Below are 23894 nucleotides of genomic sequence, written 5' to 3' on the forward strand. Positions count from 1 at the left end.
GTGGCAGGGGGCTGCTGTCTTCTGTTGTAAGCTTTTAGTACTTTGAACTTTTTACTAGAGTAGGTGCTCTTTTAATTTAACTTAGGGGTGCAAACCACTGATCTGACATGTTGTCTGCTCTGGGAGGCAAGTTCTTCCTTAACACACTTCACACTTAGGTATAAACCGTTTCACCACCTGACCAAACTCATGTCCAGATCCACTGGCTAGCTATGACAAGTCTATGACATGTCCTTTTTAAAGTCGAAAGACACACAAAAAAACTTATAGAGGAGCTTCCGTTTTTAACTTTTTAAAAATTAAATTTTTAAAAAGATTATGTTTTTTTAATTTATGTATATAAGAACTGGGGTGTAGGGCCTCCCCAGTGGCGCAGCAGTTGATTGCTGGGTTGCGAAGCTGCCCACAGCCTCTGCAGTGCCGGTTCGATCCCCAGCTGCTCCCCGGCCACCGGAGGAGGGTCCCACATGGCGCGCAGACCTCTCCTGCCGCCCGCTGCTCCCCTCAGCAGTGAACTTTGGTCCTTCTGCCTGTTCTGCTCCCCGCTCTGGCTCTGGTGAATTCTCTCACCCTCCCGCGCTTCTGACTGTACCCAGTGCTTGTATAAATAAATAAATAAAATCTTTTAAAAAATAACAAAATAACAAACAAAAGAAAAAAAAAAGAACTGGGGTGTAGACAAGGGGTGCGAGGGGTAAGCGGATTCACCGGAGACAGAGTGGGGAGCAGAACAGACGGATCTACTGAAATAACCTGCTGAGAGGAGCAGCGGGGAGAGGAGAGGTCAGCTGAGCCATGTGGGTCAGCTCCCTGGCTAGGGATGGAACTCATGCCACAGTGGCTGGCAATGGCTTGCTGACTGAGACTTTAACCCCTGTGCCACCAGGGAGACTCTTCCATTGTTTTAATAATAAAATATCCCCTAATAATAAGAGAACTGGTATCAATGTGGAGTTGATGACTCAGCATTCATAGCGATTGGGAGATCACTGACGATTGGGAGATCACTGATGAGAAGAGACAAGTAGAAAATGAGGGCTTAACTCCCTGCAGTTCATCTCCCCCATGGCAGCCAATAGGCTTTTCCAGATACTCTGCCCTATTCACTCCCCCTGCTTCCTTCCTTGGTGTCCTGTGTCCTCAGGACAGAATCCGGACATCTTGGGGGGCTTATAAGACTTTATGACCTGACCCCCATTTACCTGTCTAGACTAAAGGGCTTTCACTACACTGTACCACCAGTCACCCATATCTTTACTCCCCCAGTCCCCCACCAGGTAGAGCCACACAGTCTGTTTTGTTCTCTCTCACTCTTTAGCACTTGGCACCAACTGTTTCCCCTGCTTGAACTGTTTTCCTTTCCTTTATTCAAATGGCTAATTCCCAGTCCTCATCATTCAGGTTCATCAGTTAAGATGTGAGTGCTTCCAGGAAGTCTTCCTGCCTTGCACACCTAGTTATGAGCCTCCCCTGGGTTTTCCCATAGCACCACATTCTTCCTAGTTTCTGAAAAACCTCACTTCCCAGGACTCCTGCCCTGTGTCTTTCTCTCTGATTCTTGGTTTTGTGAATTGCTTTAACAGGGGGCATGAGAAATGATAATGTGTAGGTTCTAGACCTAAGTCTTGAGAAGCCTGGCAATTTCCACTTTTATACTTTTAGAAGATCTAAGCCACCATTTAAGAAATGGTGAGAGGCCATGTATGGCAGAGAGGCCCTGGCATGAAGTAGGAAAGAGGCTCCGCCTTTCCAGTGTCCTTGTTGATAACAACAAGGATAACAACAGCCTCAGCTGCCATCTGACTATAAACCTCACCAGGTCCCACATGAAACTGCCCCACTGAGCCCAGTCAATTCATAGAACTAAACAATGAAAGGATTGTTTCAAGTCACTACATTCTGCAATACTGTGCTGCAATAAATACTGAAAACATCATATGGTTATTTATTTATTTATTTTAATTAAAAAAAAAAGATTTATTTATTTATTTATACGTACATACATACATACAAGCACTGGGTACAGTCAGAAGCGTGGGAGGGCGAGAGAACTCACCAGAGTCAGAGCCGGGAGCAGAGCAGGCAGAAGGACCGAAGTACACTGCTGAGGGGAGCAGCGGGCGGCAGGAGAGGTCTGCGCGCCATGTGGGAACCTCCTCCGGTGGCCGGGGAGCAGCCAGGGTATCGAACCAGTGCTTCAGAGGCTGCGGGCAGCTTCGCAACCCAGCGCTCAACCGCTGCGCCACAGGGGAGGCCCCATCATATGGTTTTTTAATTGTCTATTAAGTTTGCTCTCTCTGCTAGACTATTTTCTGTGAGGGCAGGGACCATAGTCATTTAAAAAAAATTGTTTTATATATTCAGGACATTCCTCAGCACACAATAAGCTCTCATATATTTCACTGATGCAAATCAAGAATGCCTCTACAAAAAGACAAAAAATGCGTGGAACACTCACTGGTGAGTGTACAATGGCATCCATAAAAGTGGTTAACTGGGTGTCTGCTCAGTAGGTTACCTGAATAAGTTAGTTAGCTTGCCTTTGTAAATGGGTTGAGTCAGCTTGACTTTAGGCCTCAAGCCAAAAACCAAGAGCAACGCTGGGAGCAGAAGAGAATGGCCTATGATTTGCACCTGGAAGTTCAGGCCAAGTCTAAGGCAAGGGAACAAAGTTGCTGTCCCTGCTGGTGCTTCTTTGGGCAGCACTGGATAGGTGACCTGCTGTGCTAGTGAGGACTCTGGTTGCCCTTGTCACTTAATCCTCACACAAGTGTTCTCAAACCTTCAGGGACATTTCATCATAACGCCATTTTATGTATGGGAACAAGACACATGGAGAGCCCTCGATGTTTGTATGTGGAATGAATACATTCCATTCAAATCAATAAATCCTATGATGGGGTCTGGAGTTCTTTCCTGTAATCACCATCAGCATAAGCCATCCAGTCAACAGTCATTGTCTGAATGTCTTCTGTGAGCTGACAGCTATGTCAAGCCCAATGTGGGATGCAAAATGGGAAAATGCCATCTCTGCCCTGAGGGAGAGAACTGGGAAGACTAGACTTACACAAATGAGATAATTAAAGAACAGGACAACATATAATTACTGCCAAATTCAATGGCAAGAAATTAAATGCTACAGGCATAGGGAAAAGCAGAGAGCAGTGAGGGTTCAAACAGTTGGAGAGCCATCACTTAAGAGCTGGATGGGACCAAGAATTAAGGAACAAAAAGAACTACTCACAGGCTGAAAGAAAGAAGGTTACAGAAGTCCCAGGAGGAAGAATAGATTTGAATCAGCATGCTTATTTTATTTTGAGGCAGCAACGCAAGGAATGTGAAAGGTGGCTACCCCAAATCTCAAAGCAAGGCTATTTCTGAATAGTTCCCCAGTATTCAAATTTCTGGGACTTTATTATTGTTTTTTCTGTGTGCAATGCCTTTCTCCCCTCTCTGGCAAACTCTGTTGCTCAGATTTAAAGCTTCAGCTCAAATGCAAAATAGATATTTGAGTCTTCCCATGGTAGCCCATAACCCTATGTTCATACTTCTTTGGAACATTATTACACTTGCCCACTCACTTCCTCTACCAGTGCGATTAATAGTAGCTTACATTTATTTGGCTCTTACTATGTTCTAGAACTATGCTAAACATTTACAATGTATTGTTATACAATTGCATGTATTATATTTCCTATTTTATAAATAAAAATCCTGAGGTTTAAAGTGGCCTCCCTGGTGGTGCAAGGGGTTAAGCACTGCACTATGAAGCAATCCGAACCCTCTACAGCGAGTTTGATCCCCGGCCCGCCTGGGAGCAACCCACATGGCGCAGCAGACCTCTCCTGTCTCGCCCGCTGCTCCCTCAGCAGTGCATTTCAGTCAATCTGCCTATTCTACTCCCAACTCTGTCTCTGGTGAATCCTCTCACCTGCCCGCATCTCTGGCCTGTACCCAGCTCTTGTATGCATAAATAAATAAATCTTAAAAAAAAAAAATACAGTGTGGTTAGGCAGACAGCCAGGAAGGAAGCAAGCTGGGATTCAAACTCAGATTTGTAGAACTCCAGAAGTCAGTGTTAAGCCACTTGATTGTTTTCCTGGAGACCACACATTCTCTTTTCTGATCTGTCTGATTCTAGGATGGTAGCTGACACATGGCTCAAAAATCGTACAAATTAACTGTTATGACATGGCTGGGTATAAAAGTTGGCGCCCTTAGTACTCCTTTACCCAGATAGACTTCCACCCTCCTAAAAGTCACATTCTAGGGGAAAGGAGAAGGAAGTCTAAACCTCACATTTGAACTTAAGCTGCTTTATTTCACAGATTCAAGTATGGTAAATGAAGGACTTTTCTTCCCGCCCCCCCCCAACAAGAGAGCACACAGATAACAATGGTTGTGTCTCATCAACAGGCAAGAGCATCTGGGGATGAGAGTCTCCTCTTACAGCAGCGACTCAAGTTGTTCCAATCAAACCAGGTGGAAGCAACCAAGATAATATCATCAGACCCTATCACTGCGCACACTGAGGCCTGGACAGGGGCAGAGGGAGGCCGGGGGCTAAAAGATGAGATTAAGCTGCGCCCGAGCTGGCAGCCCGGGATCAGAGTTCTGTAGTGTGGTTTTTCATCTAGTCAGCCCGGTGCCGCGTCTCCAAGCAAGTGGTCCTGGACCACTAGGAAACTGTCAGACCACAGGCTCCACTCCCCTCCCTTCGGGCTCGGTAACCCCACCTCCCCCGGGCTCAGGCCTGGGGAAGACGGTTCCTGGTTCCACCTGCAAGGTCCTCCGACGCCCGCAGGTCGCTCTAGCCCCGCTTTTCAATGGTCATGCTTCCGGGGCGGTCCAGCCCGCCCCCTACTACCCGCCTCTCCTCCGCGCTTAGCCCCACTCCTTGGCAAAAGACACCTCTTCCTCAGGAAGCTGGGTCGACAGCCCCATGTCCTGGCCACAGTTCATCTCCCCGCGAGCCCGAAAGAGGCCCCGCCCCCCAACTTCCTCTCCCCAAGCACCGCCCTTCCGGCGGGGCCCCTTTCTGATTGGCTGGCCAGTGCTTCCTCAGGGACGCGGCCACTCGGAGGTCGCTGCAGCGGGCGCTCTAGCCGCCGTCTCGTGGTCTCGCCTCTCTCGTTTGGCTGCGCGCTCTCTATGGTGCTGGCGACATGTGGCGCCTCCCGGGAATCCGGGGCCGAGGTGAGGGGCGTGGGAAACGAGAACCTCTAGGATGCTGAAACATCCACCCCGAAGAGGAGGCGCGCCAGAGGAAACCGCTAAGCTGTAGTGGGCGGGGCTAGGGCCGCGTGAAGGCGGGGCCCAGGGCCATGGCTACACCCAGAATTCGGGCTGTTTTGGCATTTGAGGGTGGGTGGGGTTTGTGAGAAGAAGGTGGAGCTTAGGTCCAAGTTGATGGGCGGGGAGCTGTTGGAAAAGGGTAAGAGTCGAATAGCAGGAGATTGTAGGTGGAGTCAGTGTAAGATGGGCAGAGGTCAGTAAGTCAGCCGGGCCAATGTGGCGGGAATTTGCGACAAAGCGCTTCAAACATTGAGCATTAGTTGGTGGATGACAGTCTCGTCATTTTAGGATCGTGGTGGTCAGCTCTAGGAGGGCACCAGAATCATCTGGGGAGCTTCTTAAAAATGTATGTGCTCCACCCTGAATGGTTCTTATTTATTGATTCTGGGGTGGCACCCTAGAATTTGTCCTAGGCAATATATTGACTGCCACATGTACCCCTATGTAAGGACCTCTGCAGAAGCACATGTCAGTGATTTCTGGGTTCCTCTGGTGGGGCTGTGTCAAGGATCTGAGGGAAGATTGGTGGGACACCATTGCCTCAGTCCTGTTCCTGTTGAGGTGACTGTATTTGTTGCCCTGCACAGCTCTTACCCGGCTGCTGGGACCTGGTCTCCAGGGCGTGAACCCCAAGTCCACCACCCCAGATGGGCTTCAGGTTACCTCCTCTACTCTCCTGGTCCCAGTGCCCAGCTTTGACAGGTAAGATACTGCCATTCCATCCTCAATCTCCCCAGGCCTTACTCTCCTCCAAACTGGGACTGAACTTGATAGTGTCTATTGATTGCATCATCTAGGTCAGGTCCCCATGGCCCAGGTCCAGGTACGAGCAGAGGTCCGAGGTCACACCGATGGAAGGATGCTTTCCAGTGGGTGTCTGCCCGTGTCTCCCCAAATACCCTGTGGGATGCCATATCATGGGTAAGACTTCTATCTTTATGAAAGTAGGACTGAGAAATAAGAACTGGGCCATCCTTATGCTCACACTCAAAATTTGAGTAACCATGGTATTGGAACATATTTGGGGAGATATTGCCGCATATTTTTATTCCTCCTTTCATTCAGGAAACATTTATTTAACACCTTCTGTGAGTCAGGCATTTTTGGTGGGCACTAGGGATACATACCAGAGAACCAGGTAGATATGATTGTTGTCTTCACAGTGCTTACAGTAAGTAATAATAAATAGCTAACATTTATTTGTGCAAAATATTATGCATTACCTTGTTGTACCCAGTATGGCTTCTAAAAACACCTAGTACAGATATCCTGGTCATAATACCTGATCAGTAAATATTTGTTGACTCTGACATAAAGTCAAGTGCTTAGTAGTAAACACAAGGTCTGATAGGGCAGAATCTCTGCCTTCTAGGTTCGGCTTACAAGGTATTCTGAATGAAGTTGGCACACACATCACTCTCATGTCTGTCACTTCTTGTCCCTGTCACTTTTATGCTCTGTACTTTGAGCAAGTGACTTGACCTCTCTGAGTTTCAGTTGTTTCTGCTGTAAGTGGGTGTCAGCAGCAGAGGCAGGGGATTTTCTCCATAGCAGAGGCACTTCTCCCTGGGGAATTGGGAAGAGGGCATACCATACCCAGGAGAGGGGAACCTTTTCCCATTTTTGCCAAAGATCTGAGCCCTAGGGTGATCTCACAGTGAATCCTTCTGGAAACTGGGCCTGAATCTCAGATGTCCTGATGCCAACCCTCAACGCTATCACTGCTGTCTATGTGAAAGCGCTTGAGCTCAAGCTGTCCCCAGTGCCGTGATCATGCGTCCCAGTTATTGACAGTGCTGGCACCTTGCCTTCTTTCTGGTCTCAACTCACACATTACCCCTACAGAGACTTTCCCTTACTCCCTTTCTTATCAGGTTATCCTCTTCTGCTCATACATACCCCCAATTTGTTTCCTTTTTGACAGTGAGCAAAATTTGTACTTGGAGTTTATCTTTCTCCCTCAATGAAGATATAAACTGTGCATCTGATTTGATTGCTATTGTACACAGCTCCTGTTGTAACAAAAAAATATTGTTATGCACAGGAAGGGAAAGGGAAAACCTAGCAGTCACTGGGCTAGCAGCTAGCTTAGGTCTTCTGTAGACCAGGAATGGAGAAATGCCCTCAGCAAGCCTACATCTGTGAATGTGTGTGTGGCAGGGTGGCTTGGTGGGGGGAAGGGAGGAGTTGTGCCAGGCTAGAGAAAGAGTGAGCCTGATGGGAAACTTTGATCTGTTGCTATATTTGTGGTCAAGCCCTAACATACTGCCTGATTGCTTTGCCCTCTTAGACTCTGTGTGTTCTGTCACTCGCTCATACATCTATTCACCATGTTATGTGCTAGTTCTTATCTTAGTACTTTATTGGGTTTTGGGGATACCTGGTGAGCAAAACAGACATGGCTTCTGCCCTCATATTATTTTGGCACTAACACAAAAGACAGACCCTAGATGAATAATTTGAGATGATTATTTAAGTACCAGTTTAATAGGGCTCCAGAGAAGATTGAATGCTGTGAGTGTATATAGTAGGGGAGCCGCCCCAACCAGCATCACAAGTGGCTTCTCAAGATAGTGGTGTTTGATTTGAAGGCTGAGATTGAAGGAGGTAACTGATGGAGACTTGTTTCGCTGACACGCTGTCTTTTCCAGGGCACTCTGGCCGTGCTGGCCCTGCAGCTGGCAAGGCAGATCCATTTCCAGGCATCCCTGCCAGCAGGACCTCAGAGAGTGGAGCGCTGCTCTTGGCACAGTCCCCTGGACCGTTTCCTCTCCTCTCCCTGGTGGCTCCCGCAACCCTGTGAGTTCTCAGTCCCAGGGACAGGAGGGATAGGATGGGAGTTTCGCCTAGCCAGGAAACATCTCTGGGACCCACCTCAGGAAAAGAGCCATCAGCAGCTCTTTGCCTTTCCTATCTGGAGTCAGAGGAAGGGGAATATTCTATCCACCCAGGGTGTGGGCCACACCTACCCCTCACTGTCCTCCCATCACCTTGGAGGGAACCCCATAGTGTTCCAGGTTACTTTCAATCTGGGTGTGACTTCCTGCCTATCCCTCAGCAAGTTAGGTCATTCTCTGGTCTTTCATTCACTAATAAATGCATTTTAATGAGTAGCTATTATGTGCATGGTAGAGAGGCAATGCAGCTTAGCAGTTAAGGCTCTGGAGTCAGATTATCAGGATTCAGGCACCAGAGTGCCTTGTGTGCCAAGGCAAATCGCTTTTAACTTCCTTGTGCTTTAATTTCTTCATTGATAAAAATGGGATATCATAAAATTCACACCATAGGTTTTTTTGGGGGACTAAATGAGTTAATATATATCAAGGATTTCGAATAGTGCCTGGCACATAGTACATGCTCCATAAGTATCAGTTTAAGTTTTTATTATGATGATTAAAATCATTATCAGTGTTACCCTCAAGCAAAGTACTGGGAGCACAACTGTCCATAAGATTGAAGCTGCCCTCTTGCTACAGGAATTGAAGCAGAGGAGTGATTTATGCTGAGGGAGGGAGGTTAGCATAAATGTGGTCCCCTCACCACCCCTGTGGAAAGAAGCCAGCAAAGGAAATGGAGGAGGAGCTGTCACAGGAGTTTCCAAATTCTTTCTGTGGTTCCCAAAACCTCAGGGAGCAATCACTCAAGCTCGAGCAAGCTGACCTGATCCCCTCTGACCTGACTGCTCTTGCTGACCTTTCCAGCCTTGCGGAGGCACATCCTCCCCAGCCCTGATGGCCCAACTCCCAGCCACCCTGGCCTCAGGGAACCCAGGCTGAGTCAGGAAGAGCCCTACCCTCCACGTGAGAGCCCCTCCTCTCACAGGTCCTTGACAGCAGCTGGCCTTCAGGATCCCTCTGAGGAAGGTAGGTCTCTACCTTCTAGAACCAGCAGAAGGTGGTAGGGAATGGGGGTGGTGAGGACAATTGTGCAGATGGTGGCTGGGTGTCAACCATTTCTCTGCAGATCTCAGTGACATTTGCTTCCTGCATGGCAGCAGTAACTTCAAAGGTGAGGCAAAACCAACCCAGCCTCAGCCCTCTGGTGAAAAGCAGGTATTGTCCAGCTTTGCCCACTCAGATCTCCATAACAGGCCCCATGGGCAGGTGGCCATCCCAGTGAACAATCCCATCATAAATATTTATATTTCTTTTTCAGGAACAAGATAAGTCAAAGACTATTTCTCTGGAGGAGGCTGTGACATCCATTCAGCAGCTCTTCCAGCTCAGTGTTTCCATCGCTTTCAACTTCCTGGGTAACTGTGTGGCCCTGCCTCAAGGCAGGTGGATGGGAACGTGGAGAGGGTATGGGCTCGGTCAGATAGAGTCAGGGTAGTGGGTGGTTAAACAAGAGAGAGTTTCTTTTTTCCCAGGTAAGTGGACCAAATGTACCACAGTGGTGTCGGGGCCCCATGCATCCTTATTCTGCCATTCTTAAAACTGGCTTCCTTTTCAAGGTCCAATTTGACTATTCCAGCTCCTGCCCCCTTATCCATGTTATAACAGCTTGGTGGGGTGCGGGGGAAAGCTAAAGGACCCTTCCTTCCCTGTGAGGACCTGATCCAGAAGTTATACTAATAATTGGGCCTCCCTGGTGGCGCAGGCGGTTGAGCGCCGCACTATGAGGCTGTCCACAACCTCTGCAGCGCAGTTTTGATCCCAACCAGCCGGCGAGAATCCCACGTGGCGCGGCAGACCTCTCCTGTCTCGCCCACTGCTCCCCTCAGCAGTGTATTTCGTCAGTCTGCCTGTTCTGTTCCCAGCTCTGTCTGGTGAATCCTCTCACCCTCCCGTGCATCTGGCCTGTACCCCGGTTCTTGTATAAATAAGTAAATCTTAAAAAAAAGGAAGTTATACTAATAATTGTCTAGAATGTAGGCTAATGACCTCACTTTGTCACAGGTGAGCCTGGGAATGCAGTCTAGCTGAATGACCATGTACTTACCTAAAAATTTTGTTACTTTGGGGGCCTCCCTGATGGTGCAGCAGGTTGAGCACAGCACTGTGGGGCTGTCCGCAGCCTCTGCAGCACGGGTTCAATTCCCGGCCGGCCAGGGAGATACCCACATGGCGAGGCAGACCTCTCCTGTCTCACCCGCTGCTCCCTTCAGCAGTGTTTTCGGTTGTCTGCCTGTTCTGCTCCCCGCTCTGTCTCTGGTGAATTCTCTCACCCTCCCGTGCCTCTGGCCTGTATCTCAGTTCTTGTATAAATAAAAATAAATCTTTAAAAAATTTTTGTTACTGTGTGAGGAGGAGAAAATAAATCCTTAGCATTTAGAGAACATTAGCATTCTCTGCCATACATAGGCAGGAAAAGGCTCCTGAGGTTTGGAGTAGACTCTCGGTGCACAAATAGGAACCTCGGTCCTAGAGACTCCAGGTGCCCTCCACCATTTGGCCTGTTCTCTGCAGTGACATGGCTTAAGTTTTCAGCCTTCTGCTGTGAAGATCCAGACACCCAGTAGCATCTGTTATAATATAGAGGGTAGTCAGGTGAGAGACTGGGATTCATTCCAAACAAGTTTGTTGAGTATCCACCCTTTGTCAGACTGCATCTTAGATATTGAGCGGTTCATAGGTGGTTCACAGTGCTTCATAGGACCAAGTCCTTACTCTCATGGAGCTGACATGAAAGTTAGGGACAGAAAGACAGTCATTGGCAACAAATAAAAAAGATAATTTTAGATGGTGATAAATGTTGTGGATAAAATTAAACAGGAATATGTTAGTTACCTGGGCAAGGAGCAACTTTTTTTTTTTTTATAGAGGCATGTTTTATTTATTTATTTATTTGCTTGTTTGTTTTGTTTATACATGCACTGGGTACAGTCAGAAGCGCGGGAGGGTGAGAGAATTCACCAGAGCCAGAGCGGGGAGCAGAGCAGGCAGAAGGACTGAAGTACACTGCTGAGGGGAGCAGTGGGCGGCAGGAGAGGTCTGCACGCCATGCGGGACCCTCCTCCGGTGGCCGGGGAGCAGCCGGGGATCGAACCAGCGCCGCAGAGGCTGCGGGCAGCTTCACAACCCAGGGCTCAACCGCTGCGCCACCTGGGAGGCCCAAGGAGCAACTTTTGATTGTAAGACCTCACTGGGAAGATCTTCGAGCTATGACTTGATAAACAAAAATGAGCCAATCTTGTTTCCATCTCAAGAAAGCTTTCTGAGCAGAGGGAACAGTAGAACCGAGTTTTGCTTGTGGAAGGAATGAAAGAAAGGTGAGTGTGGCTGGAACTTCAAGATAAATGGGAGAGTAGGAGGAGATGCAGTTAGAGAAGCAGGCAGGTGTCAGATCAAGCAAGAACTTCTGAGCTAGGGTAGAGTGTGGATTTTCTGAGTGAGTCAGGAAGCCATTGGAGGGCTTGAAGCTGGAGCAGGAAGGAGGGCAGTCACATGATCTGATGTACTTTTCCAAAAATCTCTGGCTGTGGTGTAGACAGATGTGGATTGTAGTGATGCCAGAGGGGAAACAGGAGTCAGCACCGAGCTGTTAATGGCTGGTTAAGTATCATGTCATGGCAGTTTGTTCCAGGTTAGAGGTAGAGGAGACCGAATAGATAGTGTATGTTGATGGAGCCAGTGTGGGGGATGGGGAAGGGTAGGATCTTTTGCCCTATTGAGTCTTCTCAAGGATAGAGGGTTCTGTGCATCCTGGGCAGTGAGTTTTCAGGAGGCAAGGAGATGCCTTTAATTCACTGCTGGCTGAATGGAACCTGGCTTCCACCTCATTAGCTTTTTGTGATTTTGATGGGCAGCCTCTTCTGAGAATTTTCTTGCCCATTCCTTCATTCATATATTCATTTATTCAGCAAGTGCTAAGCACTGCAGCAGAACACAAAGGGAGCATAAGCCATAATCATATTTTGCATTTGTATAGAGCTTTCACCCTATGCAAAGTTATTTCTTCCACATTCTTTTTCTGCTGCTGCCTCCCGGATTTTACAGTCTAATTGAGGAGACAGAGCTTGTACTCTTGAAACAGTTTAGTTCATAGAAAAAGGCTGGTATAATAAGTAAGTGCCAATGTGTTTAAAGGCTGAGTGTGGTCTGAAGGTTCTGGAGCAGAAACAGATGGGAAGGCCTGATGGTGAAGGCAGGAAATGATATCCTGGGCAGGAGAAATCACGTGAGCAAAGGCTCAGGGCTGACATTCGGCTGTGCCAGCTCCTTCCCAGTTTTCCTTTTTGTTTGGATGATAAAAAGAATGAACATGGGCTTTGGGGTTGGACATACTTGAGTTCACATCTCAGCTCTGTTATTTCCCGTGGTTTCCTTATAAGGCAAGATTAATAGTATTAGCTGTATCAGTTAAGTTTTGTCAGTTAGAAATAGCCTAAACCCACTCTGGTTAACAGAGGCACACAAGGAATCAATTGACATCTAGTGACTTGCCAAGCCTCAATAGGCCAGGAGAGAAGCTCCAGAGATACAGGGCAAGTCATTGCTAAATGGGATGTCCCAAGGGCTGCCCTCAGAATAAATGTGCAAGAGCTGTCATAAGCAGATCAAAATTCAGGTTCCTGAGAGGGTCTCATTGCTTGGCAAGAGCACAGGCATGTTGACTGACGGCACTGTGGGGAGAGCCATTCCCAGAAGGACTCCGTACCATTCCCAAGAGGAGGAGGGTGGTTTATAGCAGGGCAAAACCTACTGATGTCTAGGGCAAACCAAGGGACTATTGGAGGATGAAAATATGTACAAAGTATCTAATACAGAAAAGGAAAGGAAGGAGCTGGTGGATATCTGGCCAAGGAAATGGCTGAGGAAGCTTGAGTGTTTATGCCTGGTGCTTTCTTATAGGGACAGAGAGCATGAAGAATGGAGACCACACAGCAGCCTTTTCATACTTCCAGAAAGCAGCAGACCGTGGCTACAGCAAAGCACAGTACAACGTGGGCCTGTGTCATGAGCACGGCAGGGGTACCCCCAGGGACCTTGGCAAGGTACCGCAACCCCCACCCCCCTCCCAGTTCAGCTCCTGTGCTGGGCTGCTCACAGTGACCTCCAGAAATGAGCAGTGAGCTGGGCTTGGGGGAAATCTAGCTTCTCTCTCCTAGTCATAAGGGAAAGAGAAGAAAGAAGCTCCTAATCGCTCGAAATTTAGATTCAAAACTCAGGGAGGGCAGGGACCTTGTCTTTGTTCTCTGCAGCTGTATACTCAGGGCCCACACCATTACTTTGATGAATGGATCATTTAATTCTCAGAAAGTAGGGTAGTACTCCAAGATGTATATCTAAGAATGGGTTTCTTAGAATTTCATATGGTGATAGTAAAGGGAAAGCAACTTGAAGTTCCTTTCTTGGGGAACTGGTTAATTACATCTATGTGGACCTTAAAAATGATGTGCTAGATTTATATTTATTGGCAGGTAGAGACATTCATGGTGTATTGTCAGGTGAAAAAAGAGTGTACAAAATAGAATGTATTCTCTCTTTCTGCTCCTGTACACACATGTACACATATGTGTATGTAAATGAATATATACATATGTGATGTGTATATGTATGTAGGAAAACATATAAACAGGAAGCAGTTTGTAAGGCTATACACTAAAATATTAATGGAACAGTCTTTAAGAAGCAGGATTTTTTGGGCCTCCCCGGTGGCGCAGTGGTTGAGCTCTGGGTTGCGAAGCTGCCATCGGCCTCTGCGGCGCCGGTTCGATCCCCGGCTGCTCCCCGGCCACCGGAGGAGGGTCCCACATGGTGCGCAGCCCTTTCCTGCCTCCCGCTGCTCCCCTCGGCAGTGTGCTTCGGTCCTTCTGCCTGCTCTGCTCCCTGCTCTGGCTCTGGTGAATTCTCTCACCCTCCCGCGCTTCTGACTGTACCCAGTGCTTGTATAAACAAAACAAATAAATAAATAAAAACATGCCTCTGTAAACAAAAAAAAAAATAAAAAAAAAAAAGAAGCAGGATTTCTTGGGGTTTTTTTTTTGTTTGTTTTATTTTTGATTATCTGTATTTTTAAATTTAGCTTATTTGTATTTTCTGACTAATCTAGTATTATTATGTATTATGTAATTAGGATAATTTTTAAATATTTCACTCAAATTAAAAGCCAGCTTTCAGAGTTACCAGTTGGCTGATGTTTCTCCCATTGCCCCAGGCGGTCCTTTCTTACCAACTGGCTGCCAACCAGGGCCACAGCCTGGCTCAGTACCGATATGCCAGGTGCCTGCTGCAAGAGCCAGCCTCCTCCAGGGATCCTGAGCGGCAGAGGGCAGTATCCCTGCTGCAGCAGGCTGCAGACTCAGGCTTGAGAGAGGTGAGTGCGGTGGGTGTATCTCCCCCAGGTGGCCGGGACATGTGGGGCCCGGCAGAGACCAAAGCGCCTTTTTTCTTTCTTCCCTAACCACAGGCCCAAGCTTTCCTCGGGGTACTTTTCACCAAGGAACCACACCTGGATGAACTGGGCGCCGTGAAATATCTGTGGCTTGCAGCCAACAATGGGGTACGAGGGCTCCACTATCCAGCCATTTTGGGGTTGGAATATGATGAAGGAATTTGGGAACTGGCACAGAGCCCAACTATGCTTAGAAGATTGCTGGGAGCCCTGTGCTGTTTTAAAGCCTTAACTTGCTGACTTCCTGTGTGACCATGGGCAGTCCAGTAGTGTACTAGAGCTGGCTGGCACCAGCCTGGGACTGTAGACACCTTAAAATCAGCTCTGGTAGGAGTATTTGCACTACAGAAATTGCTACAAATCAGGACTTAGCCCCCTGGGGAACCAGTTGTTAAACATTTACCAGGGCTGTACTGGGCCAGTCACATCTTGTTTTTCTGGGCACTAAAATTAGAATAGTAATGCCTGCCTTACCTGTGTGTTACTTCATAGGGTTGTGGTGAACATTGTAATCTGACTGAAATAATAGGTATGAGAGCAAGTGGTTAGCTGTGTGCTTGGAAGGCACCTCCTCATGAGCAAATAGTTTGGGGAAACTTGAAGTAATGTGAGGGAAGACGCTGAGCATTTGGAGGGGCAGAGATGTCTGGTTGTGAACCAGGGGTACTGGCATTCAAGCAGCATGACCCAGAGTTTGTTCCACAGAGCATTCCATGGGATGTTTATAAGTAATACAAAGGAAAAAAATCTTCAGTTGCATTTGGGAAAGCCTATTAAACAGGTATCTTTAATGTAGGAAATCTCAGAGCTTTATGTCTCTGTGAACCACTGAGATTCACAGTGGTTTGCTGCATTCCTTAAGTGCATTTGACCAGTGTAATTTTTGAGTTACGTCTGGAAGGACCAGGAGCGCCGGATAAAGCAAGCAATGTGCTTGTACTAGGATTTCCCGGCCCAAGGGTTGCTGCTTCTCTTTGTTCTCTGGCCAACTTACTGACAGCTTCATTCAACTATTGGGCCTCAGAATACTTTTCCTTTTTCACTATATGTTGGCCAGAGTATCTATAGTCATCCTCAAAAGAACCGAAGTCATCAACCAGTACCTGCTCTACGCCCACCTTTCTTTGAAAGAGCCCCAGTGCCTGCCTTGGGCCGAGCCAGCCAGCACATGCTCACCCAGCCTGGGCCTTGCTGTCCTGCAGAAGGCACCCAGCATGCTAGGTGGAGAAGTCCCAAGGGGCGTCATGTAATACTGGGCTGGGGCATAGTCCTCACACTCGCTCACTGTGCTGGGGTAAGTCTTTCTCTAGCCTTGTACCAAGCAGCATTGTGGGGGGTGGAGAAGTGGGGAGGGTGTTGGCCTAATGGACATCCAGTGATGTGTTTTAAGCTGGCCTGGAGGCATGAGAATCTGGCCTGCATGTTACAGAAACTCCTTCCAGAGATTTGACTGTGGAAGGTAGAAGAAATGGGATCATGGCTGGAATCAATACAGTATTTTATTGTCTTTAGTTGGAAGAGTGACTATAATGAAAACTTTCTACTAGAGAGGGCGAGGCTAATGATGCAGGTCAATAAAGGAAATGAAAATAATAGCATAAATCTAAGTACGTTTTATATATATATCAACACATTGTGTGCTCACAACAGTGTACTAAAGAAAGTACTGATATTATACCCACTTTATAGATGAGAAAACTGAGACACAGAGACTTGCCCAACATTACATAGCTAGTAAGTGGTGGAGCCAAGATTGGAATCCAGATGGCCTGGCTATAAAGAGTAGATCCCTCATCTCTACCCGATACTGCCCCTCTGAGGAGCACATTTCTCAGTAAAAGGAGAGAAACCATCAGAACCATGGACAAAGCCCTTTGCAGAAAAACACTTTGTGATTTATACTTCACAGGCATCCCTGGAGGTGTATTGGGCTATTCCGGAGGACAGCCTCCACCTTTATTCCTGACTCAGAATAATGTAGGCACCTGGCCCTCAGGTTTCCCACAGCTTCGCTGAGTGTGTTCTGCAGCTGGCACTTTTGCAGACTTTCTGCCGCAGCCTCTGCAAGAAAAGCGTCCACACGTTTATGGCTGGAATCTCCCTGGGTGTAGGGAAGCCTGTCTCCTAGGCGTTGCTTAAGTTCTAGCCTCTGGCTTTTCAGAATTGTGATCCCTTGGTACCAGGAGGGCCTTGACCCTGCGTGGATGAAACTACCACCAGTCCTGACTCTCCCACCTTCCTCCTGCCTCAGCATTCCAGTTCTTCAGTACTGTGTTGTATGTATGTACATGTCTGTCTGTCTTCTCCTTTAGGACTCACAGAGCATGTACCACTTGGGAATTTGCCATGAGAAGGGCCTTGGTGTGCAGAGGAGTCTGGGAGAGGCTGTGAGATGTTACCGTCAGTCAGTAGCTCTGGGGAACAAGCCTGCCCGGGAGCGACTGCGGACCCTGTTTTCAATGGAGGCAGCAGGTACAGAGAGGAGTCAGGCCAACAGGGTCTCCCTCCCCGAGCTCAGTATACCATGACAGGGGTGTACTGTCACCATAGTCCTTGATTCAGGAGAGGGTGGCCATAGTCCTTGTCTCAGTATACCATGACAGTACACCTGGTGATGGGTAAGAACACAGTGTTTCTAGTCAAGCAAACCTGAATTTTCATCTCTGCTCTGCTCTGGTCACTGAGCTTCAAGTTTTTGAGCTTCAGTTTCTTCACCTCTGAAAATAAGTGTGTTCCTAACACCGTACTCATTAGGTTGTGAGGATCAAATGAGATGGCTTAGCACAGCCTGGTACTCAGTAGGCCCCGAATACATGAAAGCCACTCTGGTGATTTTTCAGGGGAGACAACATCTGAGGATGCTCAGTGCCCTGGACTACCCTTCTAGGGCTCAGAGAGCCCCGCTCACTCCCGAGTCCTTGGGCTAGTCTGGGTGAACAGTGCCAGGAGGTCCCAAGTCCTTTAAGAAGCCCTTGCTCCAAAGTAGTAATCCAAGAATACATGACGAGTAAGAGTTTCTCTCACTCTCCTTGCAGCCTCAGGACCCAGTGACCTGGCAGTTACAGGACTGAAGTCCTTCTCCAGCCCGTCCCTCTGCAGCCTGAACACCCTGCTGGCAGGAGCCTCACACCTCCCACATGCCTCAAGCACAGGCAGCCTTGGTCTCCTCTGTAGAAGTGGGCATCTAGGATCCAGCCCTGGAGCCCCCAGCAGGGCTATTGCCCCACACCCCTACCCCTTGGAAAGGAGTCTCGTCAGACTGGGTTTTGGCTAAGGTGAGATGGAATAGTTACTGTTTTCTCACTGGGATGTGGATGGGTGGATGGGATTTGAATGGCAATAAAAATAGGGTGTCAGTATTCCTTTCCGGGATAAAAATCCCCCCCGGGGGAACTCAGATTCTCAAGCAACTAAGTGCATAGCTAATAAACGACTTTGACCTTTACCTCCTGTTGGGAGCTCACAGATAAGTGGTGGATATATTTATAGTCATTTCTGGTCTGTGCACAAAAAAGATTTATTCAGTGACCCATGAAAATCTCTATGGAAGGTTCCAGTGACCCTGCTCCCCACCTTAGCTTCTGTCTGAGGATACCTTTCCCCACCCCATGCCTCAGCTTCCTCAGTCTTAGCCAATGTTGTTTTTTGTCAACATTGGATATATATGTGTTCAGTGGTTCACAAGAGAATTTTGGGTGGTATTTGAATTAATATTTTTTATTTTAGCAGTTACTTATTTAATATCAAATGTGAAAATGTGACTAGCATATTCTAGTTTCACAGATATTAAAAACAGTGAATCAACTTAAAGAGAAACATTGTGACATTATATAAAAGGGAACACAGATCCTCCAAAAATAATGAGAGAGAATGGTTCCATGAACAAGTAGTACTTGGGAAATACTGAATCAGGTGGTCCCCAAGACCAGCTCCCACCTTCACTGCTTCCTCCCCAATGGGTTCGTGATCATCTCCTTTTACCCTTTGATCTGGCAGGAAGGAGTTTCTTTCCTAAATGCCTGATGTATGTGCTTCACTTTTCAGACCCTTTTACTTCAGTCCTAAAGCGGGAGTCTGGGTTCTCAGAGAGACACGACAATGTGAGTCCCAAAGAAGAGGCCAGCTACCACCCATCTTCCCAAAGAACCTTAAACCCCTGCCCTAGCACTGTAAAGAGGAAAATGCATGAAGACCCAGGTTCTGGCAGCAGCCCCTTGAAGCACTGACCCAACTCTGCGTTGTTTGCTTAGTTGTAGATCAAGGGTGGTGGTGTCTGATGGGGGGCATTTTGCTGGGGAAAGGATCTTGGTACTCACTGTGGCCTGAGGAGGCTGCATGATGCCCATGGTTATGTGGCTTTGTGAGTCACCAGGCCAGGAAAGGTCCCAGGCCTCTTGGCCCAGGGCTCTCTTGCACCGGTTCACACTGCCACTTTATATGAAAGCGTTATTATCATCCTGCCGATGTGAGAGAGTAAATGGAGATTGAGCACCTGGAGTCTGGAAGCAAGGGAGGGGGGTTCTGAGATCTTCATCTCTGATGGGTGTGCCAGAAATGTATAGGAGTTTAATAAAACAGATATTGGATTATCTCATCACTCTTGCCCTTGAGTGTGTTGGGGAGAGCCAGGAATATGAGCAGGGAGAACTAAAAGCCGAGGCTCCATCCTCATCTCTAAACTCTCCATTAACCAATTTAAAGGGTCTTAAAAGCTTCTCCGAGAGAGACTTAGAAAAAAATGATTTCTGAGTCAACGCTAATGACTCCAATTACTGAATTTGTGAATAGCTGTTCCCTGGCTTCTGGATGTTTGCCCAAGTTCAATAGCATAGGCGTGGTTGGGGGTGGGGATGGGGGTGCAAGGCACTGAAGACCAAACCCCCTAGTGACCCTTCAGATGGGAAGGACCTCCTGGCTTGAGGAGTTCAAAGGTGGGAGTACCGCGGGAGAAGGGCTAGTTGTCCACATTTGCCTCTTTCCTGCCCACCCCCCCACCCCAACCTCTCGTGGTCCCATATCTCCCTCTTATCCAGTGGGGCCCATGTGTTTCCTCTAGCTCCAGGGCCTCCCCTACCCTCTGCCCTGCACAGTGGCTTCATCCCTACTGGTTCCGTTGAGTCACTGCCTCCCACAGAAGACTCCTCAGCACCAGGAATCTTGTCGTCTTTGTATTCCAGTAGCCGAGGCACTTAGCACAAGGCCCCATGCAGGTAGAGGCTCAATACAGACATTGGTTAAAGCTTAGGTTTTTAAGCTGTGCAATGCACTAATCTCTGTGGAAAGAGAGAGAGAGAGAAAGGTTTCTGTGGTCAAATAAGTTTGGGAAACACTGCACTAGACATCCCCTTTTTATAGATTTACAATGCACATCAGCATATTCAAGGTTCCAAGAAGTCCTGCAGTAAAGAACTTGATTAACCCAACGCTTCCCGTCTCCTTCCCTGGAGCAGAGCCCAGCTCCCTGCAGATTGCCTGTGGACCTTCCAGGGGCACTTCCTGCCCTCCCGTGGAGCCCGGCTACCGGCTGCTTCCCCTTCTGTTGTTACTTTGGATTCTCATATTTCCTCTTTCCCTTGCCCCTGCCAGGGGGTCCAGGAGCAGTTCAGACAGTCCGGGGACACTGGGCCTCCTGTGGTGGTGGCCACAGGGGGTTCTCCCTCCCACTCAGTCATTTCAACTTAAGTACTGATTCAATTTGGGGTACCAAAGGTGGAGGTGGGATATTTTTAAATTCTCCTTGTGGAGAGGGAAGGATAGAAAAGTCATGCAAGAATGTTGTCAAAGGACCAAAAATCCTTGGCTCTCAGTCGCTGCGGTCTCCAAATAGCCCCATGGGATGGGCTCATCGGCAGACCCAGGAACTGCTGTGCTTGTGCCATTAAAATTCCGTTACTAATGACTCATGTGCCCTGAAAGGAAATGTGAAGGGAAGACAGGGAGGTGGCCCCTGTCAGCAGGGCCAGCTTGGGTCAGGATATTGGATGATCCGGGGTTTGGGGCCTGACCTTCTTGGTAATGAAACCTTTGTGCAAGGCTCCGCTGCCTCAGTTTCTTCATCCAGAGACCCTGTGGGGCTCAGGGATCCTTGAGACTGATATTTGTTGTATCACCAATGCCAATACTCTACAGGGGCACTTAGTAGATGTTCAGTAAATATTTAGTCAATGAATGAATGATTCTGCGCATCACCCCCTCTTTACCCAATGCCCAGCACCAAGCCTACCCAATTTATTTATTTATTTATTTTAAAAAAAGATTTATTTATTTGTTTGTTTGTTTATTTATTTATTTATACAAGCACTGGGTACAGTCAGAAGCGCAGGAGGGTGAGAGAATTCTCCAGAGCCAGAGCGGGGAGCAGAGCAGGTAGAAGGACCGAAGTACACTGCTGAGGGGAGCAGCGGGCGGCAGGAGAGGTCTGCGCACCATGTGGGACCCTCCTCCGGTGGCCGGGGAGCAGCTGGGGTTTGAACCGGCGCTGCAGAGGCTGCAGTCGGCTTCGAAACCCAGTGCTCAACTGCTGCGCCACCTTGGAGGCCCCAAGCCTACCCAATTTATGCCTTAAATAGTTGTTGAGTGAATGAATGATTCTCTATATCCTCCCCCCACCCACTGCTGTTCTTAGTGCTGCTTCTGATATGTAATTTTTCAATACATGCAAAATGTTCTTCGAATGAATGTTTCCATCATGCCTCACTCCTCCCCCCACCCATTACCATGTACCCAATACTTGCTAGGGACTGGAAAACACAGCTGTTTTCTAGGTACATCTATGTGCCAGGCTGAGCCTGTGCTAACATTCTTCCTTACCCCTCCTGTGTTCTTTTTGGGTTTTGGTTCTCTCCAGGGTCCCTAGGGTAGTGGTTGCCATCTCACTCTTATTTCAGCCAGTGAGAGGTAGGGTCAGCGGTGACAGATGGGCAGGCTGCCTGTCAATCTCTGAGCTGCCCCCAGGCTCCAGCAAGCACTGTATTGCACTCCTGGTGCTGGGGAACAGCTGACTACTGGTAAAAAATGTCCCTCTGTGCTTTCCAAATTAAGACGATATTTAACTGAGTGCTCGCTGGCTTGCCTGTTCCCTCAGTCTCCAGGGGACAGAGCCCATCTTGGAGGAAAATGTTTTGAGCATGTCCAAAGTCTCAGCTTTGACATCTTGGCAGATATCGGGAAGTTTCTGTAACCTTCCTGTTCAGTACACTCAGTTCTGTCACCATATACATGGTCTCACTCTCAGTCTGTTATTGGGGAAGGGATGGCTTCAGCATGCTAGAGGGGTGTTGCATAGTGCAGGCAAGAATGCCAAAACACACACACACACATACCCCTGCCCTGATCAAAGATTAGTTGAACAGCTTTGCGCATGCTTTCTCCAGGCTCTGCAGGGAAGGCAGAACTGAGGACCCTTCTAGCGGATTGCAGTAGTCCTTAATCTTAGTTTGGGCACAGACCCCTTTGAGAATCTGATGAAAACACTGATTCTTTCCCCTAGAAAAATGCACTTCCTCCCAATTTGGCATGCAATTCAGCAGATTCATAGATCCTGAAGCCCAACCAAGGTTAAGAACCTTTGATATATTAGAAAGAACCTCATACTAACTCCCAGATTCAGATCCCAGCCCTGCCACAAACCTGCCATGTGGCTTTGGGCAAGTTGTCAGCTCTTTCTGTCTTACCAATTGCTTGGCTATAAAATATTCAGCCTCCTTATGACTCAAATTGCTCACGTCTGTGGAGGTTTAGATAGGGACTTAGAGCTGTGCAGCATAACCTTTTATAGGTCATGTGTTCCTTTGAGAATGACGAGAACGTTGTGTCTACTGCCTAGCACAATACCTATATACAGTTTACCCGGAATGACAGCTGTCGGATGTTTGAACTAGAGTGATGGGTGAGCCAGTGCAGCCAGCCGTGGTTCCCGGTCCCTTAGGTCACCCCCCACTCCCCAGCTTACACACTTCTCCCCATCCTCCATGCCTCCCTCTACTCTGCATATGAAGCCACAAGTAATCGGGGAATCAGCACTTTTGGCTCTTGTGCTGTGGTTTTCAGACTTTGCTTTCACATAATGGAACCATTTATTTTTCTAATGAAGTCTTACCTGGAGCTCCAATATAAATAAAAGGGAGCTCTGAAGCCTTTATTTCCCCATGCATCATTCATTCATTTATTCATCCATCCATTCAAGTATGGTTCAAGCATCGCTTTGTGCCAGCACCTGGCCTCTCTGACTTGGGCACCCTGTAGTGTGAAAATCAGAGATCTCATAAGGGGATCACTCTTGCCTGGAGTGAGACAATCAGAGGCCTAGGGACTCTGCCCCTAAAGCTCTTAACTTTGGGGTGCCTTATTTTCCTCATCTGTAAGGTGAAATAACGGACTAACGATGCCACAGTGCATTCCAAGTTAATATGGCTTTCACGATCCCTAGTAGGGAGTATGATTAGCCCATTTCTGTGGATAGTGAACATGAGTGCTGAGCTCCAAAAAAGGACAAAAAGAAGAGCACAGAGAGGAATCCAGAACCCCAAACTATTGAGAAGCTAGCTGAATTACAGCTTGGAATTTTCCAGGAAAATTAGTATAAATCTGAGCATTGGGAAAGTATTTGCTGTCTCTCACTCTTTTCTCCCCTGGAAGGTTTGATGCTCTCAGTGTTGATTTCATAGACTCAGTTCACGCACTGTCCTCTTGGATTGAATTCACAGGCCTGAACCTGTTGTGACAGAGAAAGTTTTACTCACAAACAGTGGGTCTACAAAGAGGACTTCTGTCCCTGGAGGACTGCTTGTGGGGAAGGACAGGAGCCTGCAGAAGCCCAGGCCTGCATTAGGTCAAATCCATGTCCCTTTTGTTCTTGGATGTGCAGAGCCACACAGGCCTGACAGGCTTTGGAAGTTTTCTTTTAAATATTGTTTTTTGAGAGGAGGTCAGGCAAGTCTACTACTGGCAAAAGTTCACCTACGGGGATTTTGCCTTGCCTTGCCTTGCCAGGCAGCTTAGTGTCAAGGTCAAAAGCATGGGTTCTGGTATTAGACAAGGCTGGCTCCAAGTGCTGCCTCTGTTTCTACTTGATCTTTGGGCAAGACACTCAGCCTTTTCAAGCCTCATGTCCTTGTCTGTGAAATGGGGATAATTACACCTCCTTCCCAGTGTTGTTGGGAAATTAAATCCTATTGTAAAACCCAGTGCCTGGCTGGTGTAAATGCACTCTAAACAGTCATTCTTTTCCTAGCCCTAATTTTCCAGCTGAGTGTTAGAGTATT

General features: G+C 47.8%; 1 protein-coding gene across 1 annotated transcript; it reads left to right on the forward strand.

The window, feature by feature from the left end:
* Positions 1 to 5165: 5165 nt before the first annotated feature.
* Positions 5166 to 17905, forward strand: DELE1 (DAP3 binding cell death enhancer 1; the record flags this gene model as incomplete). The annotated part of the gene is made up of 12 exons (XM_084252517.1): positions 5166 to 5196; positions 5883 to 5997; positions 6093 to 6216; positions 7947 to 8094; positions 8997 to 9158; positions 9259 to 9344; positions 9451 to 9547; positions 13089 to 13231; positions 14395 to 14553; positions 14647 to 14739; positions 16944 to 17103; positions 17667 to 17905. The coding sequence occupies 12 exons, from the start codon at positions 5166 to 5168 to the stop codon at positions 17903 to 17905; spliced, it is 1557 nt and encodes a 518-aa protein (XP_084108643.1).
* Between the last annotated feature and the right edge of the window lie 5989 nt (positions 17906 to 23894).

This window comes from Talpa europaea (assembly GCF_964194135.1).
Source record: "Talpa europaea genome assembly, chromosome: 13".
NCBI classification, from domain to species: domain Eukaryota; kingdom Metazoa; phylum Chordata; class Mammalia; order Eulipotyphla; family Talpidae; genus Talpa; species Talpa europaea.